General features: G+C 40.8%; 2 protein-coding genes and 1 long non-coding RNA gene across 11 annotated transcripts; 2 read left to right on the top strand and 1 right to left on the bottom strand.

Annotated features, from left to right (window-relative positions):
- The first annotated feature begins 2774 nt into the window (after nucleotides 1-2774).
- Nucleotides 2775-5950, top strand: LOC108959933. Its single transcript, XR_005552750.1, has 3 exons — nucleotides 2775-3671; nucleotides 3763-3875; nucleotides 4966-5950. It is a non-coding gene; the product is annotated as an uncharacterized LOC108959933 (long non-coding RNA).
- A 4138-nt stretch (nucleotides 5951-10088) lies between these two features.
- Nucleotides 10089-14135, top strand: LOC104443914 (protein ABIL2). Of its 8 annotated transcripts, none has more exons than XM_039316487.1 (9): nucleotides 10098-10335; nucleotides 10685-10815; nucleotides 10995-11077; nucleotides 11171-11319; nucleotides 11662-11926; nucleotides 12134-12176; nucleotides 12253-12338; nucleotides 13229-13323; nucleotides 13441-14135. In XM_039316487.1, exons 4-9 carry the CDS (start codon nucleotides 11266-11268, stop codon nucleotides 13609-13611), a joined length of 714 nt encoding a protein of 237 aa, XP_039172421.1. In that variant the 5' UTR covers nucleotides 10098-10335; nucleotides 10685-10815; nucleotides 10995-11077; nucleotides 11171-11265; the 3' UTR covers nucleotides 13612-14135. The 8 variants fall into 8 exon arrangements, 7 of the variants coding, with proteins under 7 accessions (XP_039172423.1, XP_039172424.1, XP_039172421.1 ...); XM_039316493.1 differs by having other exon boundaries at nucleotides 10995-11319; nucleotides 11662-11761; nucleotides 11846-11926; nucleotides 12137-12176; XM_039316492.1 differs by having other exon boundaries at nucleotides 10100-10335; nucleotides 10995-11319; nucleotides 11662-11761; nucleotides 11846-11926.
- LOC104443888 lies at nucleotides 13638-19627 on the bottom strand. Of its 2 annotated transcripts, none has more exons than XM_039316485.1 (12): nucleotides 19434-19627; nucleotides 18866-19100; nucleotides 18646-18720; nucleotides 18470-18544; nucleotides 17999-18096; nucleotides 17540-17786; nucleotides 16920-16994; nucleotides 16020-16117; nucleotides 15533-15773; nucleotides 15037-15174; nucleotides 14391-14683; nucleotides 13638-14037 (listed from the first exon to the last, which is right to left on the bottom strand). In XM_039316485.1, exons 1-12 carry the CDS (start codon nucleotides 19539-19541, stop codon nucleotides 13867-13869), a joined length of 1854 nt encoding a protein of 617 aa, XP_039172419.1. In that variant the 5' UTR covers nucleotides 19542-19627; the 3' UTR covers nucleotides 13638-13866. The 2 variants fall into 2 exon arrangements, with proteins under 2 accessions (XP_039172419.1, XP_039172420.1); XM_039316486.1 differs by having other exon boundaries at nucleotides 16920-16991.
- Nucleotides 19628-20357: the final 730 nt, after the last annotated feature.

The following is a 20357-nucleotide window of genomic DNA, read 5'->3' as shown; positions in this document are numbered from 1 at the left end:
ATTTTTAAATTTTTTTAATATTTTTATTTTTTGAAATTTTTGAAATTTTTAAAAATTTAAAAATTTAAAAATTTTAAATATTTTATAAATATTTTAATAAATTTAGTTTTAAATTAATTTTTATTAAATTTTTGGCCACATCGGCATTAAAACGACGCCGTTTCGCACTTTCACGCTTTCGCCTAAAAATTGACACGACAAAGATTTGGCCAGATTGGCACTCAAGTGATCCATTTTACTCCGATTTTGGCACTTAAGTGTACGCTTTCGTAAGTTATGGCACTTAAGTGTCCATTTGTGCAAAGTTAAGACTTGAAGCGTTCTTTTGCCTTTGGCTTTCGATGCAAGAGAATGAAGATGATCGTGAGAAAAGGAGTTGACGAAGCCAAGAATGACAAAGAGTAAAATCCATGGAAGGAATAAGACTAAATAGGCAAACTCCTAAGTGATCCAAGCATGAACCAGAATAATCAATTATGGTCACCACTAGGTCTAACACCAAATTAAGCGGTTGGACAACACAATGTTAACGATTTGCAAATCATCGTGAATCACTATACCTTGTCCATATCATCTTGCTCTTTTCTAGTAAACCCACTAGCAGCAAGTTCTTTGTCCGTAAAAACCAACAGATTTGCTTATTGAATAAAAACAAGGTCTACCGTTCCTTCGAATCTTCCTCCGAATTCTACCGAGTGGAATCCTAATGCAAATGAGCTCCATCCTTATCCGACTATAAACCTTAACATGAATTCTACCGAGTGGAATCCAAAAGAAAAAGAAAAACGAACCTCCGGACGTACGGAGTCGCCAATGGGGTGCCTATCGGGGGGCTTGGGAAGGTGACGGCGGGAGGCGACGGCGTTGGCACGGGCGGCGTCCGCGTTCGGAGCAAGGGGGGCGATTCGCAGAGGAAAGAGAGAGAGAGCGACCTTCGTTCGCGGAGAGGGAGGCCAAAACGCGATCGGGGTTCGTCGGCGTCGGGTTGGCCAGCAAGGGCGCTCCGCAGAGGAAAGAGGGAGAGAGCGGAGCAGAGGTCGCGAGAGGGAGGCGAAAGGGCGTCGGCGACGGCGCCGGAGGCGGAGGCGGAGGTGGAGGGGCGGAGGCGTCGGTGTCGGCGTCGGCGTCGGAGTCGGGGGCGACGAGGCAACCCGCTTGAGGCGTCGGCGTCGGAGTCGGGTTCGGGGCGGAGGCGGAGGCCGCGTCGGCCGGCATCGGAGTTGGGGGCGACGGAGGCAACCGGCGGAGGGGCGTCGGCGTCGCGGTTCACTGGAAAGGGTGTCGGCGTTGGCGGAGGTGGAAAGGGCGTCGGCGTCGACATCGTGGGCAACCAGCGGAGGAGAGCAGAGGCATCAGCGGAGGTGGAAAGGGCATCGGCGTCGGCGTCGCGGGCAACCAGCGGAGGAGAGAGAGCATCGGCGTCGGCGTCGCGGGCAACCAGCAGAGGAGAGAGAGCAGAGGCGTCGGCGGAGGTGGAAAGGGCGTCGGCGTCGCAGGCAACCAGCGGAGGAGGCGTCGCGGGCAACCAGCGGAGGAGAGAGAGCAGAGGAGGGGAAGAGCATTCGGAGAGAAGCCCTGCAATTTTGTTCTCTCGCAAAACGGAACGGAGAATGGGGAGAACGGGGAAAGAGAGAGAGAGAGAAGAGAGAGAGGACGAGTGGACATGTTGCAGAGGAGAGAGAGCGTCAGAGTGGTGGGCCAAGCAGCGGCGCGCGCAAATTTTAAACGCTTGACGTCCTCGCCTACGTGGCGCCACGTGTCGATCGCTGAGTGGTTTTACCCACCGCCTACGTGGAGGGTAAAACCCACCCAATATTAAGGAGGGAGGGGCGCGTGAGCTTGTGGGGTTGTCAGTTGTCAGGGCGGTGGGCCCCCAGAATAATTAGCAGATGTGAAAAATGAAAAAATTGATGAATAACCGCAATGCTGCATATAATTGATGAGAGTAAATAAATATCTGTAAGTGAAAATAGAGAGTATTGTATTATGGCATTCCTTGACAAATTATTTTCCATGTCTTCTTTCCATCATAAATCATCATTCGTTTCGTTCTCTCTCTCATCCCTGAGGACTTCCAAATCAGTGGGGGTGGAATCTGTTGTTTCGCTCGCTGTCGAGAGAACTCAGCAACTTTGCTTATGGAAGACTGCAAAATTCTCGCGAGCGCCGTGAGGAGGAGGAGGAGGAGGAGGAGCGAATTCGTTGCTTCTCCAAAAGACGCTGGATGGATGGGGGGAGGCTGTTAAGAACATTCATTCTTTGAAGCTCGGAACAGAGAGGAAGCTTGAAACAGAGAAGTTAGACTGTACTGAAGACAAGTCTATGGCTGTCATTGGAGAAGCTTGGAAGAAGTAGAATTCGCAATTGTGTAACCAGTAATGCTGTCAAATAAGGCCAGCTGTGTATCTACATAAGACGGTGAAGATAAGTCGGTGAAGAAAAGACATCACGTGAACAATTTCCAGAAGGAAAAGAGAGGCAGTTAATTCTGTTAGCTTAGCCTTTGTGAAATAAGTTCTTTTCTGTTTAAAGTCTTTACGTTGACAGCTAGCATTCGGTTTTTTCATTAAGCTTCTGTTGTATATAGATAAAGAGCGACTTCTTCTTCAAACAATTGATTCATTGTAACCGTCTATGTGAGAACAGAGAGGAGAATACTCCATTGAAAAGGTGCTCTGTATTTTTGAGGTGAATACACCATAATACAGAAGAGAATAAGGAATCATCTTCTTCAATAGCATTCATCTGTAATCTTGCTCTTCTTCACAGAGGCATCTGAAGAAATAAGAGTCGTCGCTTGTCGTGGCGTTGGAAGCCAGTCATCGTTGGAAGCTGCTGCCTTGGAGAGGAGAGGAGAGGGGAGGAGATCCGATCATTTCCATAGTGCTGGTCAGCTGTTTGACGAAATGCGGATATGGAGTAGGAACTGGGGTAACATTTATCTGAAATCGGCGTGTCGCTTTCGGCTTGTGCAATTGATTTCTTTGTATATAGATGAACGATGACGAGAAATACAACAGTGCATTTTGCACCTCCCAGTCTCCTGTATTTTTTGTTGTTATCAGTATCCCCGTCTCCTAAATGTAAGGCTGCAAGATATACTCTGGAGATTATTTTACGTGTGGTTACATTACTCTTTCGCTTTGAACAACGGCGATGAAATTGCTGGATTATTTGTCAATCGGGGACGCCTGGCAAATTTTCCTCTTCTCCTGCGACCAAGAACTCGCGGTATATATCATGGAGGTAAATATTATGAGAGGATTTTGGCTTTCTCTAACTGGAATTCTGTTCTCACTTGACTAATTAAGTCAAAAAGATAATATTCGCTCCAGTATCCGTTCAGACCTTTGAAGGGTCTCATAAAATCTCTTCTGTTGAGTTGCTGATCTATGTCCTCTTCAACTATTATGATTGTTTATCTTCTTCTGGAATCACAGACTGATGTTAAACTTCCACTTACCACGTCTATGTGTCATTTGGCCCTTGCTGTGGCTCTGCTGAGTTTGAACTTGGAAAGGTGTGCCCAGTACGGAAACCTCGTGCTTTAAAAAGGGCTTCATGCTGTGTGGAAGGATACATCCACGTAAAAGCTGTATTGTCGAGCCTGAACAATTACATATGTTATCTTTTGGAATGCAGGAGCATCCCAAGTGGCAATTGAAGAGTGGGTCTGTATATATTTTCAATGGAAATGGATAATGATAGTCAATGCACGAGGGTGTGAATTTGAATCTGTTTGCTGCATTGTCATTGTAACAGGTGAAGATGATGGATTTTCCAGTTGCCTTCTTCAGTTTCCACTCCTCAGGAAGCTTCGAATTATGATGAGCTCTCCATGAAACAGAGAGCTTGAACATTCCGAATAGCTGAAGGTACTTCATAATACACCTATAGTTTTCTTCAGTACGTAGCTACAAATGTGAGATAAATAGGTTTTCACTTCATTGTCTTGTACCAGGTTGAGCATTTCTTCCCGTTGCACATCTGGTAAATTGCCTTGACAATATTGTAGAGTGGTGAACGCATTAAAAGATTTTGCAACGAAAGCTTTCATAATCAATGTGGATCACTTGGCTCCATGACCTATAAGGTCAACTGTCTCCTGGCTGACAAGATTGAGGAAGCATCTGCGGTTGAGCTCGTATTTTCTTGCATTCGACAGTTATGCAATATAATTAGGTTTTCCTTGTTTCGTAGTGTTTAGGATGGGAAGGGCTTGCATACCCTCTGATTTACCATGTGCTGGGTCTAATAGATTGCAACTGATCAAGAAGAATCAAGTTTTTCAAAATGTGAAATTACTCCAGATAAACTCCATAATGTGCCAGATTATATCATATTGTGACAAACTAATTACTAGAGCAAGAGAGATTCTAAACAGCAGAAGAAATCTTGCTTTGACCAAAGTATGGAAAATGGCAAGGAGAACAACCATCCCTTGTGCTATCAACTTATTTATCACAAAGTAACAAATAGAACTTTCAACAATGTTATTGTTTTTCAGAGACTATTGACGTCTGAGACGTTCATAGACCCTGGAGGTGTCTCTAGCACTCACTAGCGATAAGAACTCTGAGGGACCTCATGCGATATATCTTACCAGGCACACTTCCCTTCACAAGATTTATCTGTTGTTTTATTAAGACCAACATGTCGGTGTTGGCTCATGCTTAATAGCTTTCTCTCAGTTCCAAAAGCTAAAGACGAGGAAGTCGGCAAGAATCTGCGATAATACTTGACAAGTGGCTTAAATGGCAAAATGTCCAAATGCTAACGTTGTATGACCCATTTTCTGGTTTAACTACCATATGCATATTGCACATAACAAGATTGGTCCATTAGATGAAGAAAGATCACAAGTTATAAAACTACTTTTCTTGTTCTTCGGATGTCTTGAGGACATGAGCTTTTATGATTGATTCTCTTTTGAATCGCCATTATATCCCCCACATGAACATCCAGTACCCATCGGAACCAGATGATCCACTTCAATATATACTCATGCTGAGAGGAATAGGAGAACTGATATCGAGCTTTATTCATGCAAAAACAAACGTCTCTTCAAGGCCTTGCTTAGCATGCGGAAGTCAAAGAAAGGACAGCAAGTTATCGAAGTTCCTGGACGAGAGCTAAGAAGAACAGGGGATGAAAGAAAACGGATAGGCCCATTATCACGGTTTCTTTGCACCGCAAGTATGACCTATACTGTATTTGTTATGGTAGCTTAAGCTAGCTTTAAGATTTTCAGAATAATTTAATGCAATAAGAAACAGAATGAAAAGAAAGTCCTGATAAAATTAAATAATTTCTACAAGGAATTCCTTCGGAAGATGGTTGCCGCTCTATAGTCTACAATTCGCTCTTGCCTGTTATTCCAAACAGAGAAGGTAAAGATTGAAGAATGTTTAGAAAGCTGAGATACTGTTTCCTCCTGGTAATTAAGTAATGATAGGCTCACAAGCCACAATTCACAAGACACAGCTAAGACCAGGCAACCTGGAAGGGACCAATAAAATTGCTTAAGCAGCTATTTATCAAAATCACAGGCTGCTTTTCCCTCAGTTTGACTAAGGAGCTGCTGTTACATGATCTGCATGCTAAGACACAGCTAAAACTGGGCAACCTTCAATGGCCAGATATGTGTTATCTAACGAATATCTAAAGTGAGCATCTCTCTCGATAGGAATCAAACGAGTGTTGTGTACAAACGAACGGTCTATGATGCAACTTTGTCCTGCCATATAAATATTTGAAGACATGAGAAGACACACAGAATTATTTCTGCTTCCTCAACTGAACTTCTTCACCATGCTTTCACTTGTCTTTAATTTAACTAATATCTCAGATTGACACGGGTGGCCTCTTTCCATTTCGATATGTAAACATAGTGTACCTCAATATGTTGAATGTCGCTGCAAATACGTTGATTATGTTGTATAACTAAAATGGTTTCAGATCAGACACCTGCAAATGGATTGGGCACTAAAACACTCCCCATAAATACAAGAGCTCAACTGTACGAATTTCATATGCGATAGGCACAAGATTTTTGTACACACCATTCAGATTCTTATAGTAGTTAATACGGTCGATTGAGCAATGACCATTGTTCAAAATCCAAGATCAAAACTGGGACACTCGGCCTTCACTTTCAATTGATCCTATCTCCTTCAGGGGTCTTCAATTCATCATTAGCATCGCCACAAGAACTGCATGAAAGAGATGCTTTGGAAGCAAGGCTTCTTGCCACAACAATTGGGGTCAGCTTGCTCGGGAGAAGGCGGGAAGCGATAATTGGACCAGATGTGTATGCTAGTCATACAGAGCTCAGTGCAATTGAGAATGTCCACTAAGTAAATGCAGAACTAGACTTTGGTTTCCCACAAGCAGTTGCTACCTGCAGCTAATTTGTTTCTGCTTGTATAGTAGTTTGCACCAAAAAGTTTCAACAAACATCGAAACTCATGAAGTTCTAATAGAGTTTCAAGATGCTTATTGTCATTTGTCACAACCTTGCGACCAATGGCTCAAAAATGGAGCCAAAAATATTGATTACCCTAAATTTAACAGGACAAGTAGCCGTGGAATAGGTGGGAAATGCCAATTTGAAAGCCCTTCCGTAGAGTGAAATTCATTGAAATCAGAGGATGATTCTGATGAAATTTTACAATGTAGACAAGGAAACATAAACTATGAGAAACTAACATTAAAATTTGAAAGAACGCTGAATTGAAAGAAATCACGGCTAAACCTACCTTTTTCGACTTCATGAGACCAGGTAACTTTCCGTAGCCAACGTTGGCAGCTAGATTTCCGATGCCTCATACTCCACTGAAGGTAGTCTAGCAGCCGGCACTCTTTGTTTCTGAGCAACATCAGAAGAATTATCTGAATGCTGAAGCTCCTCTGTCAGTGAAGCAAAACTTACCTTCCTCTCATATGACTTTCTCCAGCGGCAACTTGATATAATGGTTTTCTGCAGCTACAGTAAGTAACACAATGTAGGTTCCTCCAATAAACACGGGAGTTAACTTTGAAGGAAATACAAAATAAAGGGGACAGCGATGATGCATCAACATTGATACGACCGCTCCCAAACTTAATTGCATGACATTCTTCTTTCAAGACCAGGTTCATGACACGATCTATCCATCTTGTAGCTCCTTCATGTGAAAAGAGATTTTCATTTTATTCTATTAAATATATAAATTATATAATATATTGATGGCAATAATATCAATCGTATTCGCTAATTCATTTGTCCAAAGTTGTTCCTCGATTCTTATAATAATTTCGTATATATTGTCCAATATTAAGTTAAACCGTACCCGCACGCGCACTAATCGAATTCATATATTTCTTTATTTCACGCTTTAGTCTTCTCCATTGAGTCAACGCACCCTTGCATTATATGCAAGAACACTAGACTACATCTTTCCAGCCGTCTGTGTGTAATCGTTTTGAAGCTGACATGACGTATTCATTATAAAAAATTCCATCCATTCTGCAATTTTGCAACATTCTGCTCGTTTCATTTTCCCTCTCATCCTCGTGGGCGTCAATTCGGGGGAATCCGTCGTTTCGCTCGCTGTGGAGAGGAGAGGAATTCGCGACTTGCTCATGGAAGATTGTGAAGTTCTCCCGAGCGCCGGGAGGGGAACAGTTGAAGGGCGAAGGGCACGCGAGAGGAGGTAGAGCGAAATTCCACGCTTCTCCAAAAAGACACTGGATGGGAGGCATATGAAGAAACGAGAGTCGTCGCTCGTGGTGTTGAAATCGTCGCCACGAAAGCTGCAATGGAAAGGGCAGAAGATCCGAGCGTTTCGTAGCGCTGGGTCAGATGTCTGACGAAATGCGCGGGTGAGAGTAGAAACTGGGGTGGCTAAAAGCCGAAATTGGCATGTTGCTCGTGGAATGAGTAAATTCAATTCTTTGTATATCTAAAGATTCTTTTCTATGTGTGCCTACTTTATTCTTTCACTTTTGATATACAGAGATGAAGTTGCCGGAGGTAGCGAGAAAGCAAATGATTATGTGTCGATTGCCGACTCACGGCAAATGCTGCTGTTCTCCTGCGGTGAGGGAATTTTAGCTTTCTCTACTTGGAATTCTGTTTTCAAATTCACTAATTTACTCAGATGGACAATATACTCTCTAGCATCAGTTCAGGCCTTCGGAAGTGTCTCTCATAAATTGACTAATGGACCCTCGCCCCTCGGTGACGGCAATTGTCTTCATTGGTCAAAGACTCACAGAGCATTGAAATAGTCGTTGCACGGCCGCGGGCTCATGCTTACTCTTGATTGTTGGTATTCGGAGCCATCTTTTAAGATCGATTCGGACGAGTCGCGTAGGAGAATCGTGTCGGATCTTTCTTTTCCCCTATATTTTCTCCTAGACTCCAGGTTGAGCTCTGTGAAAATGAGATTCTACTTTCTACATTTTCTGCATAAAGCCCCCAGGACAGAGCAGAATCGATTACTCTGGGGTTTGCAATTTCATTGAGTCTTGCCTGATAGATGATTTGGCCTCCGCGTGGTTAAATCGTCGCTAAATGCTGGTGCCCGACTATGATAATTGATGTTCCTCCGACTGGGAAAGAACAATGGAAGTCATTATTGATTGACTCATAGCTGTTGGGTTGCAACAATCATTGACAAATCTCATCATATAGTACGATGATGTATCATAAAAGTCTAATAAGGAATTCCCACCCACCCAAAATGTTCTAAATTCATGACTTTTTATGTCGTGTTCATTCCGTTATTTTCTCAAATGACTTGCTTTTTCTTGTTTCTCTTCAAGTAGGCACTTCTGCTCCAAAGCGCACATTTCGTTTCCATCTTTACCATGAATTCATGCTAGTTTCATTTCCATCTTTACCATGAAATCTTGCTCGATCTTCAAGACGACAATGTTAATAAAAAAAGTTGACAAATGCAAAGATTTTGCCACCTCACTTTTAATTGCGTTTACAGGATCTTTGGCAAAACCTCACTTTCATTGGATTTGCACGCACAGCTTGAGTAGGCCTATTTTTAGATTAAATGTCATTTGGTAGCCGAATTGAATGTGTAAGCCCCGCATCACCCGACTTCCTAAAAAAGTCCATTGTGTCTTGTACAAATTGATTATATCTCCAAAAAAAAAAATCACTTTATTGACAACTAAATTAAGCACAACTATCCATTGACGATGCCATTTTACATAATTGGTACCAAATAAATTTTCAGATGAATGCAAATTGAGTTGAGAATTTGACTGAATCCACATTTTAAATGTGATAGATCTACCCTGTGTAGGCTAATGAATGAAATCAAACCCATCCTTGAGTTCAAATCAAGCCTAACAAATTTGGGTGAAGTATTAAACCGTATTCATCAGTAAGCAAGTTAGGTGGGACTCCCAACGAATTTAATGGCGATGCCATTATCATTTAGGAGCTCATCACATGATTTTAATGTAGGCAAAAAGCAAGTTAGTCTTTTACTTTAAGTGAACGAAGTCTTTTCTATTTTTCAACTTTTTCCCTATACTAATTTAGTGTGGCTCAAATGATAAAAGACTCAAGCTAACAGCACCAGACAGCTGATGCATGTTGGCTACGTAGAGGATCGAATTCTATGTAGTACCAAATGCCACACTGACACGGCATGTTAATGCTTTTGATGGACGAGAGTGAATGAAAATGATAGTATTTCCCACTCATAAGCAGATATTACACTTGATCTTTGCAAAAGAATAACTTGAAAAACCCTTCTCACGTGTCATGCCGAGTATAAATATCGGGAGATGAGAAAAGTAGTAAGCGGAATGAACGGGAGCGGAGATTGGATTGGTGAGAATCTTCCTTTATGCTAGATATGTAAAATCTTAGATTATTAGATGGAAGAAAATGCTCATACATGACAGGCATATGGGCAAAATAGCGATTAAGAATTATTGGGATATTATTGTTATTGGACGTCTCACTTTTGTGGTGTTCAGTTTGGGTGCGCGTTGCTTTCAGTACTTAATCCCAAAAAACTCAGCGCCTTGCTTGTCCTTGTTAGGATGGTACAGCCTTCATCATACCCCAATTATTGCTCTCCCCAACAGAGACACTCAAACAACCTTGTGACAGAAGCAAAAGGCACGAATCACTATGACACTTGGTGGTGACCCATTTCTGCAAGATGATTTTTCTACTCTCTCCCCCTCTCTCAATATCTAAGGTGAAGATCACTAATTTTGGTTATGGCCTTTTGGATATCTTTCTTTGATTTTCCTTATCAGAGAATGTTAGGGAGCTGAAAGGAGGCTTGGGACTGTGTTGCAGTAGATAAAAAGGAGGTAACGTCAGCTTCATATTCTTCGCATATGCTTTTTGCTCTCCTGCTGAGATTTTTTTATCTGGTTCTTTTTGGACTTGCGGTTTGCCAATGCTCTGTGTGATCCGTGAAATGACAAAACAAGAAGAAATGCTTCCGTTGGCAATAACTGTTGCCGTCGGCACATGGAGAACTCTGTGAGCATCGCAATATCTCAGGATTTTAGCCTCGGCTTTGTTGGAAGGAAATGGTCAAGATAAGAATAGGGAAAGAACGTCAAGAAGAAGAAAATACGTCGTGGAAATAAATAATGATAGTCAGTGCCCAAGGGTGCGAAGTTGAATCTGATTGCTTCATCTTCACTATAACAGGTGAAAATACTCTGAACTTTGGTATGATGGATGCTTGCCAATCACCTCCTTCATTTTCCTCCCCTCAAGGAGCTTCGCATTATGATGAGCTCTCCATGAAAGAGAGTTTGATCTTTTCAGATAGCCTGAAGGTACATAACTACTAGTTACTTTTTCTGGGTTTACCTTAAAATTCGATTGATGTTCCTCTATTTTTTTCGCCTATTAGATGATCAAATTCCTCATGATCTAGTTTACATCATGTTCGAATTTCAGGGTGAAAGGGTTTGGATTTGTCTTGCATGCTAATCATAAGCTTTTCTCTAATCAGGACTTGAAGGATCTTAGGAAGCAGTTATACTCAGCAGCTGAATATTTTGAATTATCTTACAACGGACAAGATCATAAACAAATGTGAGATGCATAGGTTTTCAATTCATCATAGTGTACCGGCTTGAGCATTTATTCATGTTGTGCATCTCTTTGTTGACCTTGTCAATAATGTAGAGTGGTGAACACGCTTAGAGATTATATAACTAAAGCTTTCATCAACACTGTGGATCACTTGGGCTCCATGACTTATAAGGTCAATAGTCTCCTGGATGACAAGATTGGGGAAGCTTCTGCAATTGACCTTAGATTCTCGTGTTCAACAGGTGTGCCATATAACTAGGTTTTCCTTGTATTATAGCATTAAGAATGAGAAGGGCTTGCATACCCTATGATCTACCATGTGCGAGGTCTAATAAATTGCAACTTACCAAGAAGAATTAAGTTCTTGATACTGTGAAATTACTCCAAATAAACTACATGACTTGCCGGAATTATATTACATTGTAACAAACTAATTGGCAGAGCAAACTATATTCTAAATAGCATAATATATCTTACTTCAACAATAAAATGGAAAATGACATAGGGAACAACTATCTCTTGTGCTATTGACTCATTTATCACAGATAACGAATATAACCTTCAACCCTATTTTTGTGTTTTAGAGACAACGAATGTGTGAGATGTCCGTAGACCACGGAGGCCTATCTCAACAGTCGCTAGCGATAAGGACTCCGAAGCACCACATGCGATATATCTTACCAGGCATGCTTCCCTTCACAACATTTGTCATTGGTTTATTAAGGCCAAAAGATCGAAGTCGGTTCATGCTTAAGAACTTTCTTTCAGTTTCAAAAGCTAAAGACGGTGGAGACAACAAAAATCTGCGATATTGCGTGACAAATGAAGTGAATGGCGAAATATCAGCAGGTTAACATTGTACGACTCTTTTTCTAGTTTAGCTACACTGTGCACATTTCACGGAACAAGATTGGCCTATTAGATGTAAAAAGTTCATGAGTCATAGAAGTAGCTGTTCTCTCGCTCATCATTTGCAAGTGTTCAACTTATTCCATCAAAAAGCAGAATATCAAATGCTACTACTGACGTACTAATAACTTTTTTTGCTTTCCAAAGAAGTATATCCGAGAAATATAGAGACTTCTGCATCAATCGTCAGGTAACTTTTGACTGAATTTGTTCTACTCATCCTAGCTCCGGAAAGACCTGATGCTGACAATGGAACCCTGATGCAGGAGACGGCATTTGGCAACACAATTTCCACAATCCTCCCGAACGGGCCCCTTTTCATTCGCAAGTACCTTGTCCAACAAAAAAGCAGGTCGGTATTGAATACTATAAATTGGGGTAAGAGCATTAAGAGTGCCCAAACTTTCGTATGTGCTTATCCGAGTGCCAAAACTTTATATTTGCTCACTTCAGTGTCACAAATTTGAAAGATTAATCATTTGAGTACCAATTCCGAATTATCTCCCCAAAAAATTTGACATAGACGCTAGTTGCTTAACGTGGCTTTGCCAGCACTAATGTGGACAGTTTTTAAAATACTTTTTCTTTATTTTTTTTTTTTTTTTATTTTGGGCGGGCAAGAGTCACCAATAGCAAAATCCTCGCCTTGGCCACGAAGGCCCTAAACGAGGTTGTGAAGGCCCTAAGCAAGTTCGCAAAGGCCCTAAGCGAGGTCACCAAGACCTCACTAGCCACTACACTAGCAAAGTTATGAGGGCCCTCACCTAGGGCCTTCGTGGCTAGATCTGTGTGAGGGTTGCCTCGCCCTCATAGTGAAGGCCCTATGCGAGGGCATCACATCCTCACCCGCCACTGGCAACGTTGCCCAAAGTTGGCGAGGGCTCTCGCAGCCTCGCCCAGGACTTCACATCCGAGGGCGAGGGTCTCGCAACCAACAAGGGTTGCCAGTGACCCTCATGGCAAAAAAAAAAAAAAAAAAACAAAATTAAAAACACAAACTCTAAAAGAAAATTAAAAAAAATAAATAAATTCCATGTAGAATGATAGAATTGACACTGAAATAATTGATTTTATTCTGATGTGGCACTCAACTGAACAAAAAGAAATTTTGACACTCCTAATGTTTTTACCCCCTCCAGATTGCCATACATAGCGTTTACATCATGTTTTCATGCCTATGATTTTATCATATATCATGTAGTCAGACAAGCTACTAATGCAAGCCGCACTTTTTCTAAACAGAAAAACGCACCTCCCCATTTCTATTTCAACTCACACGTTCAAGTTCTCTGGCCGATAAATCCACAACTCCAAACCCTTCTAACGCCAAAAAACGAGTAAGCATCAATGAAATTCAGTGCAGCTTAGCTATTAAGCTTCATTTTTTGTTGGACATGTCTTGCGGACATGACCTCTCATGGCCGAGTCTCTTATATGCCCATATGAACATCCAGTACCCATCGGAACCCCAAAGATCCACTTCAATGTCTACTCATGTTGAGAGGAACAGAAGAACTGATATCGAGCTATGTTCCAGCAAAAACAAAAGTCTCTTCAAGGCCTTGCTTAGCATGCGGAAGTCAAGAAAGGACAGCAAGTTGTACAAGTTCCTGGACGAGAAATAAGAAGAAGGGATAAAGGAAACCGGATAGACCCACATATGAGTTTCTTTGCATCAAAAGTGTACCTAAATATGTTGAAGATCACTGGAAATACTTTGATTATGTCGTATAACTAAAAACGTTTCAGATCAGACAGCTGCAAATGAATTTGGCACCAGAACGCTCCACATAAAAACAGGAGCTCAACTGTACAGTTTCATGTGTGACAGGCAGAAGATTCTTCAGTAACAATATTGTTGAATGAGCAATGGATATGGTTCAAAATCCAAGATCAAAACTGGGACACTCAGCCTTCACTTTCAATGGATCTCTATCTCCTTCAGGGTCCATTCTTTTATCACTAGCATTGCTGTGAGAACAGTGTGAAAGCAATGCTTCAGAAACAAGATTGTCGCTGCAGCACTTGGGGACAGCTTGCCCATGAGAAGGCTGCAAATGTTAATTGCAGCAGATGTACATGTTAGTCATACAAAGCTCAGTGAAATTGAGAATGTCCTCAAGGTAAATAAAGAACTAGATTTTGGACAGGGATGCATTAGAGAATTCAAGCAGGGCCTCATGCATCTAGTTTGAACATTCCCTGCAAGCAGTTGCTACCTGCTGCTAATTTAATCCAGCTTGTCCAATAGTTTGGACGAAAGAGTTACATCAAACATCAAAACTCATTAAGTTCTGAGGGAATTTCCAGATGCTTAGGGTGACAATCTTGCCACAGACGGGTCAAAATAGAGCTGAAAGAATCTATTACTGAAAATAGAGCAGGACAAGTAGCTGTGAAATACCTGTGAGTTGCCAATTGCAAAGTCCCCCGTCAAGTAAGATTCATTGAATTCAGACTTCATTAGACCAGGTAACTTTTCATTGTTGGCGGTATCAGTCAGATTTCCAGTGTCCACATTCTCCACCGAAGGCAGCTCGGGAGCTGGTGCTCTTTGTCTTTGAGATCCATCACAAAACTCATCTGGATCCTGAAGCTCCTTCGTTAGGGAAGCAAAACTTGCCTTCCTTTCGTATGAATTTTCAGCAATGGCAACTTGATCTAATGGTTTTCGCAGCACAGATAGTATTTGACAGGCTGCATCAATTTGATTGCAAGAGATCATTTGCAAGCTATAGTAACACACATAGGTTCCTCCAATAAACATGAGAACTAACTTTCAAAGAAAAGCAAAATGAAGTGAGCAATGCATCAAAATCAATAAAACCAATCCCAAGCTTAATTGATGACATTCTCTTTCTAGAGCAGGTCCATGAAACAATCTATCGACTTTGCAGGCTTTACAAAGCTTACTGTAAATTACTTGATGCACCTGAATAAGATAAAATTATTTTCATTGTGCCTAAATCTAACTACACGTGTGAAAGATAGTAACATCAAAAGGCAGAAGATAATTATAATATAGAGAAATTTCTCCATAGAGTAATCACCATCACGTAGAGGCTTGGTCTCGGAAACTCTCCTGATGCAATCTGTGCTTTTCATACCAGATATTCCACTGTTTGAATCCGAATCTCTCGCTGGATGGACCTTCCCCGAAGTTTTGTCTCCATGTTTATGCCAGGGTACTGTAATATCCAAAGGTCAAGCATTAGGCATCAAATAATTGAGGCACATAGAATTAATATCTATGAAAGAAAGAATTAGATGTTCCAATTCTGAATCATCTTTAGTTGACCATATCAGGTGTACAATCCTCCTCGTATAAGTGCCCCTACTTAGTAAGGATAGCAACTTTCTCTTAACATGTTCTTTCAACATATTCATTTCCTATTGTATCTTAACACCCACAGATCCACCTAAATAACCTCCTCAGTACTTCACTAGGACATAGCTAGTCAAACAGGATGCATCAAGGAAAACTACATCTACAATGAAGTTATTGAAACATCTAAATAGCATTGGATGAATAAAAATGCTGCAAACCTCCCAGGATTGATTGATCAACTTTAGCACCATCCACCTCCTCATGGCCTGTCCTCATTTCTCCGGCAGCGCGACATGTTTCACGATCATTCAAACCCATTGCCCCCTTTTCTTTTACCACATGCTCCCCAATATCAACCAAGTGAGAATCGAACACCAGAGATTTTCCAGTTCCCAACACTTCATCTCTCCTAAGAAATTTATTCACCAAGATTTTCCTACTAGCATCATACAGTGTGACCTGAATGATCCAGGGGGAAGAAAATAATTAGCGGAAAAGTGATTCCAGGACCTATAAAAAGACCTTTGAACTTTTTTTGGGTAATGAAAAGCACTTGAATTAGTGTGATACTTGGGGCACATAATGAACCACTATTTAAAAAACAGAAGTGATTCATGTTGGATCAGCAAACAAAGTGGCCAGCCCAGTTTAATGAAAAAAAAAAGTGGCTTAATGAAAAAATCCATGAAAGTGCCTTGAAATGACCTGCCTCCCTAGGGATCCGTGAACTTCAAGCTGCAGAAAACCATCATGGTATTTCTTGGCCTTTTGAGTTACTTGTGTTGTGTACAAAACCTGCCATTCTACATGACACGAAAATGTCAAACTCCAAGAAGGACATGCTCAGAATAATACAAAACAGCGGGAGCACATAGCCCACAAAAGAACATTCACATGCTCATGGGTGTCAAAAATGGCTGAAGGACAATAGTGGACCTGTTATTGATTTCATTATTTCAGTAACCTCAAGCTAAAAGGAGGCAGTAAATACAAAGTCATATCAAGACAATAACTGGCTACTTAATGAAAACTTTATTAGAAAATCTAACAGGAAGTAGAACGAGCAACCAGCTTGTTAATGAAAACTTCAATAGAAAATGTAAAAACCATAAAGAATTACACAGGAGAATCCCTGTAACTTAGCCAATATGCCCTCCTCTTTTGCATGGGGTTCTCTTAAATGGAACTCATTTTTCAATACCTAAAGCATGGCGCTAGAGCTAGGAAAATACCAAGAACATAACCTGACAAGGTAAATTGTGGATTTTCCAAGTGAAAGGACAACCTTAGACCACCTCTAAAGCACAAATTCGGCAGCTTTATACATAGTTATTAAATTGGTGAATCTTCTATCTACTGTACATTTTTTCCATTTTAACTCAAGTGCGTTATCTGTCATATGTAAGGAATTTCAAAAATCCATCTCATTAAGCGGTATAGAGTTTTGCCTATGACAAGTGCGAAAGTTTCCTAACGAGCAACTTTGATTTCACCGAGGAAAAAAAGGTGAGTTCATAATCACATAAGAACGTGCAACAAATGTAGAGACAAGGCAACTAGCAAACACTCTTAGCAAACTGAACATGCATACAAGCAAAATCTGACCTGTTACGCCTGATTTTCCAGCATCTAATATACTCCCCTTTACCCCATTCTGATGCACCTGGCCATTTTTTTCTGCTGAAAGAGTACTAATGAATACATGTTTCAGTGCATCACAATCAGAATCAGGTAATTAACATAGATCATACAAAACATGAAGAGAAGGGAATCTCGCTCCTTAACAGAAAAGGAGAAGATGATATAAATAACAGAGATGGTTTTCAATTGTGATCTCTATATTTGGTCAATGAAGAAAGCGTTAACTACATATAAAACCAATAAACTGACTCTTGGCATCTGGAAGTTCCAGAATTTGTGGAAATTCCCACGATCATAAACATCCCATGAATTTGTGTCCGTAAAGCTCCGAATCACATTGTGTTAAAATATCAGTTTGGTGAGTACAGAGCCTCCCCTAGTTACATAAATTTGCAGAGCAGCTGAATGATAGGATCAATGGGAATATAAACAATCAGGGAGAAAATGTTGACAATCAATTGACAATTCAAGACTTTAGGAGAGGACATAAGGCAAATTACCTCCAAAGAAAGAATCAACAGGGAAAAAACAGCTATTTATAGGACACTAGCTAGCAAATCAAATTGAACTCTATTCCAGGGTACCTTCTACAGCAGATTTAACGGTAGTAACATTACACTGCTGCTTTTGCATATATAATTTGTGAAGAGAACTGAAGCTGTTTCCGCTTGAATTTAGATTTAGTTCCCTCAAAGATTCATGGTTTGCTTCACGATTGCCAACTTCAACCAAATGACCAGGAAATTCCATCATCTCCCCAGGGCTTACTTCTTCAGCTTTGCTCAGGAACCTACTATCTAAAAGTTTCCAGCTCATATCATACAAGAAAACCTGGTAAAGGCCCCAAAAAGGTTTCAATGATCTGAGCCATGTTTATCCTGATAAAAAATTTTCACTCATCTGTAGAGAAAGGTATACACCATGAAGAAGAAAACTAACTAATTAAGGAATGAAGACCTGAAATATGATTCAGCAACAAGACAGCTGGTATTATCTAAGGTTAATGATCATGATCAGTAGAGATGTAGACTGTAGAGCTTGACCTGTCTAGTGATAGATCCACTGCTTATACAACGCAAGAAGCCATCATGATATTTCTTCGACTTTTGAGTTAATTGTGTTGTATACAAGACATGCCAATCTATATCAAAAAGAATATCACGTCAACCGCAGTGCTAAGACAACAATAACAAACTTATGAATGTAACTACATAGAGAATATAGAGACCAGTTTTCTGAGGGAAAGTCTGGAAATATGCTAGGAAGCTCCAATTTTCTTCAAGAGAAGCGATTTAAATATGTGAACATAATACTGCTGTGACTGAGAAGATTTGATATACAAAGCATCAACTTTGAGTAAATATTTTTTGAATGGATGCCACATGTAGTGTAACAACATGCAGCAATCATACACCCAGAGAAAATCGAGAACAGATTCACAATCCAGGAGATACATCAAGAGAAAGACACAGTCTGGCATGGGCATGGATGAGTCAGTAAAAATCCAAACTCACCTGTCGTACTTGATGTCCTTGAGTTCGGACTCGCCTGCAATATGCCGTACTTGTTTATTTCATTCTTCTTGAATTCTGAAAATAAAAAAAGCAAAGGAACACGCATGCTAAGTTTTGTACCTAGCATTTACTTGCAATTAAGAGAGAATTAGATTATGTAGGAATTCATCACCAACCTCTAATAATCTTCTGCGATGGACTTAGGCTGATCGTCTGCTCTTTATGCTTCTCCACTATGGTCTTCTCATCTCCTTGAAAAGAAAGCTAAGTCAATTATACGATAATACAGGTAGATGATGGGCACAACATTACAAACGTATGAGCACGAGTCATTGATTTTCAAACCAACGGAGACACCAGCATTTAGAAAGACAAATATGTAAGAACAGACAATACCGGCACAATCAGATACGTTGACGAACTTGTTTCTGTGAAGCAGATTCGTTCGCTTAGGGACTTTATTTTCTCGGCTGCAAGCATAAGTATCATCGAGAGGCTTTTGCCCTCCTTCAGGCTCTCCAACATCAACCAGATAAGCATTGAACGTCAGCGTCTCACCGGAGCAAACAACTTCGTCATTCTTCAAGATCCTGCATTCCAACAGCTGGTCGCTGTCGTCATACAGCATTACCTGTCGAAAAATCCGATCATCAATCACGGCATGGCCTAATCCACTCAGAACAAGCTCAATCGCAGGGAGCACAACGACTGAAACCACAGAACAGAACAATCCGCGAGGACAGTCGAAATCGAAATCCTTAGCAGCATCGAGCCGTTGCTATCTAGCCTGATCGAGCGAGCTGAATTCAGGGAATCGATCACCCCTGCAGTTTCGACATGGACTACTACTAGCCGATCAAAACCGAATCATGTCCTAGCCCAATCGAAGGTAACCAAATTCGCCGATCGAGTTGAGCTGGACATCAATGGCGGAGACGAGTAGTGAGTGAGAGAGGGGACGCACCTTGGCGGAGGAGGAGTGGAGAGAGAGGAAGCCGTCGCGGTAGACCTTGCGCTTCTGCTTGAGGTGCTTCGTGAAGGTGACGTTCCATTTCGTCGGAGCCTCATCCATGGCGGTTTCTGCATTTGGAGGATGATGAAGAAGAAGAAGAAGAAGAATTTCTAGGGATTTCGGAGAGCTGCGAGTGAAGTGATACCGCTTTCGAGAGCTGAAATGTTATGGCGGGAAACGGGGTGAGTGCATTCAATTCAGTAATTTGAAAGTGGATTGAGAAAATATAAAATAGTTTAACTTAAAGAATTAGATAAATAAAAAGGCCATTGTTAAAATAGATTTTCAGAAACAATTTTGAGATATATATGTTCGGTAGAAAACATATTTATAAAGCTTTTTAAGTGAGTAATATAATTTTTTTAAATATATTTGTTTAAAATTAAAAAATAATATATGCAACTTTTTAAATATAATTTTTGATTATAATGCTAAAAATCAAATACATATAATTTTTTAAAAAAAGGACCATAATCAGCTCAGCAAAAGGCTATAGTTGTCAACAAGCTAGATCTAGGGCTGATGGCCGTCAATGGTGGTCCTCACCAAAGGTCACCTGACCAGTGAGGGTGACCTCAAGCGACCTCGATCAATGACCATGGCGCTAAATCTAGCTCACCGGCGGCCATAACCCTTTATCGGACCGGTGAAGAATGCGTTTGGTTCAGTCTTTAATCTTCATTTTACAACAAAGAATCTTATCTTAAGTAAGTAAAAATGCGACTTAAGTGAAAGTTTGGATGAGTTTCTAATCACAGGAACCATTTGTACTTGGTGAAGTGAAGATTCAACTCATATCATGTATCTAATCATAGACAGACTTTCCAATCAGAAAAAGAAAAAAAAATCATACACAAACTTTGTTCTTTGCCAAAC

Source organism: Eucalyptus grandis, chromosome 7, assembly GCF_016545825.1.
Source record: "Eucalyptus grandis isolate ANBG69807.140 chromosome 7, ASM1654582v1, whole genome shotgun sequence".
In the NCBI taxonomy this organism is placed as follows: domain Eukaryota; kingdom Viridiplantae; phylum Streptophyta; class Magnoliopsida; order Myrtales; family Myrtaceae; genus Eucalyptus; species Eucalyptus grandis.
Note: the sequence above shows the minus strand (reverse complement) of the source record. Positions and strands in the feature narration are given on the sequence as shown.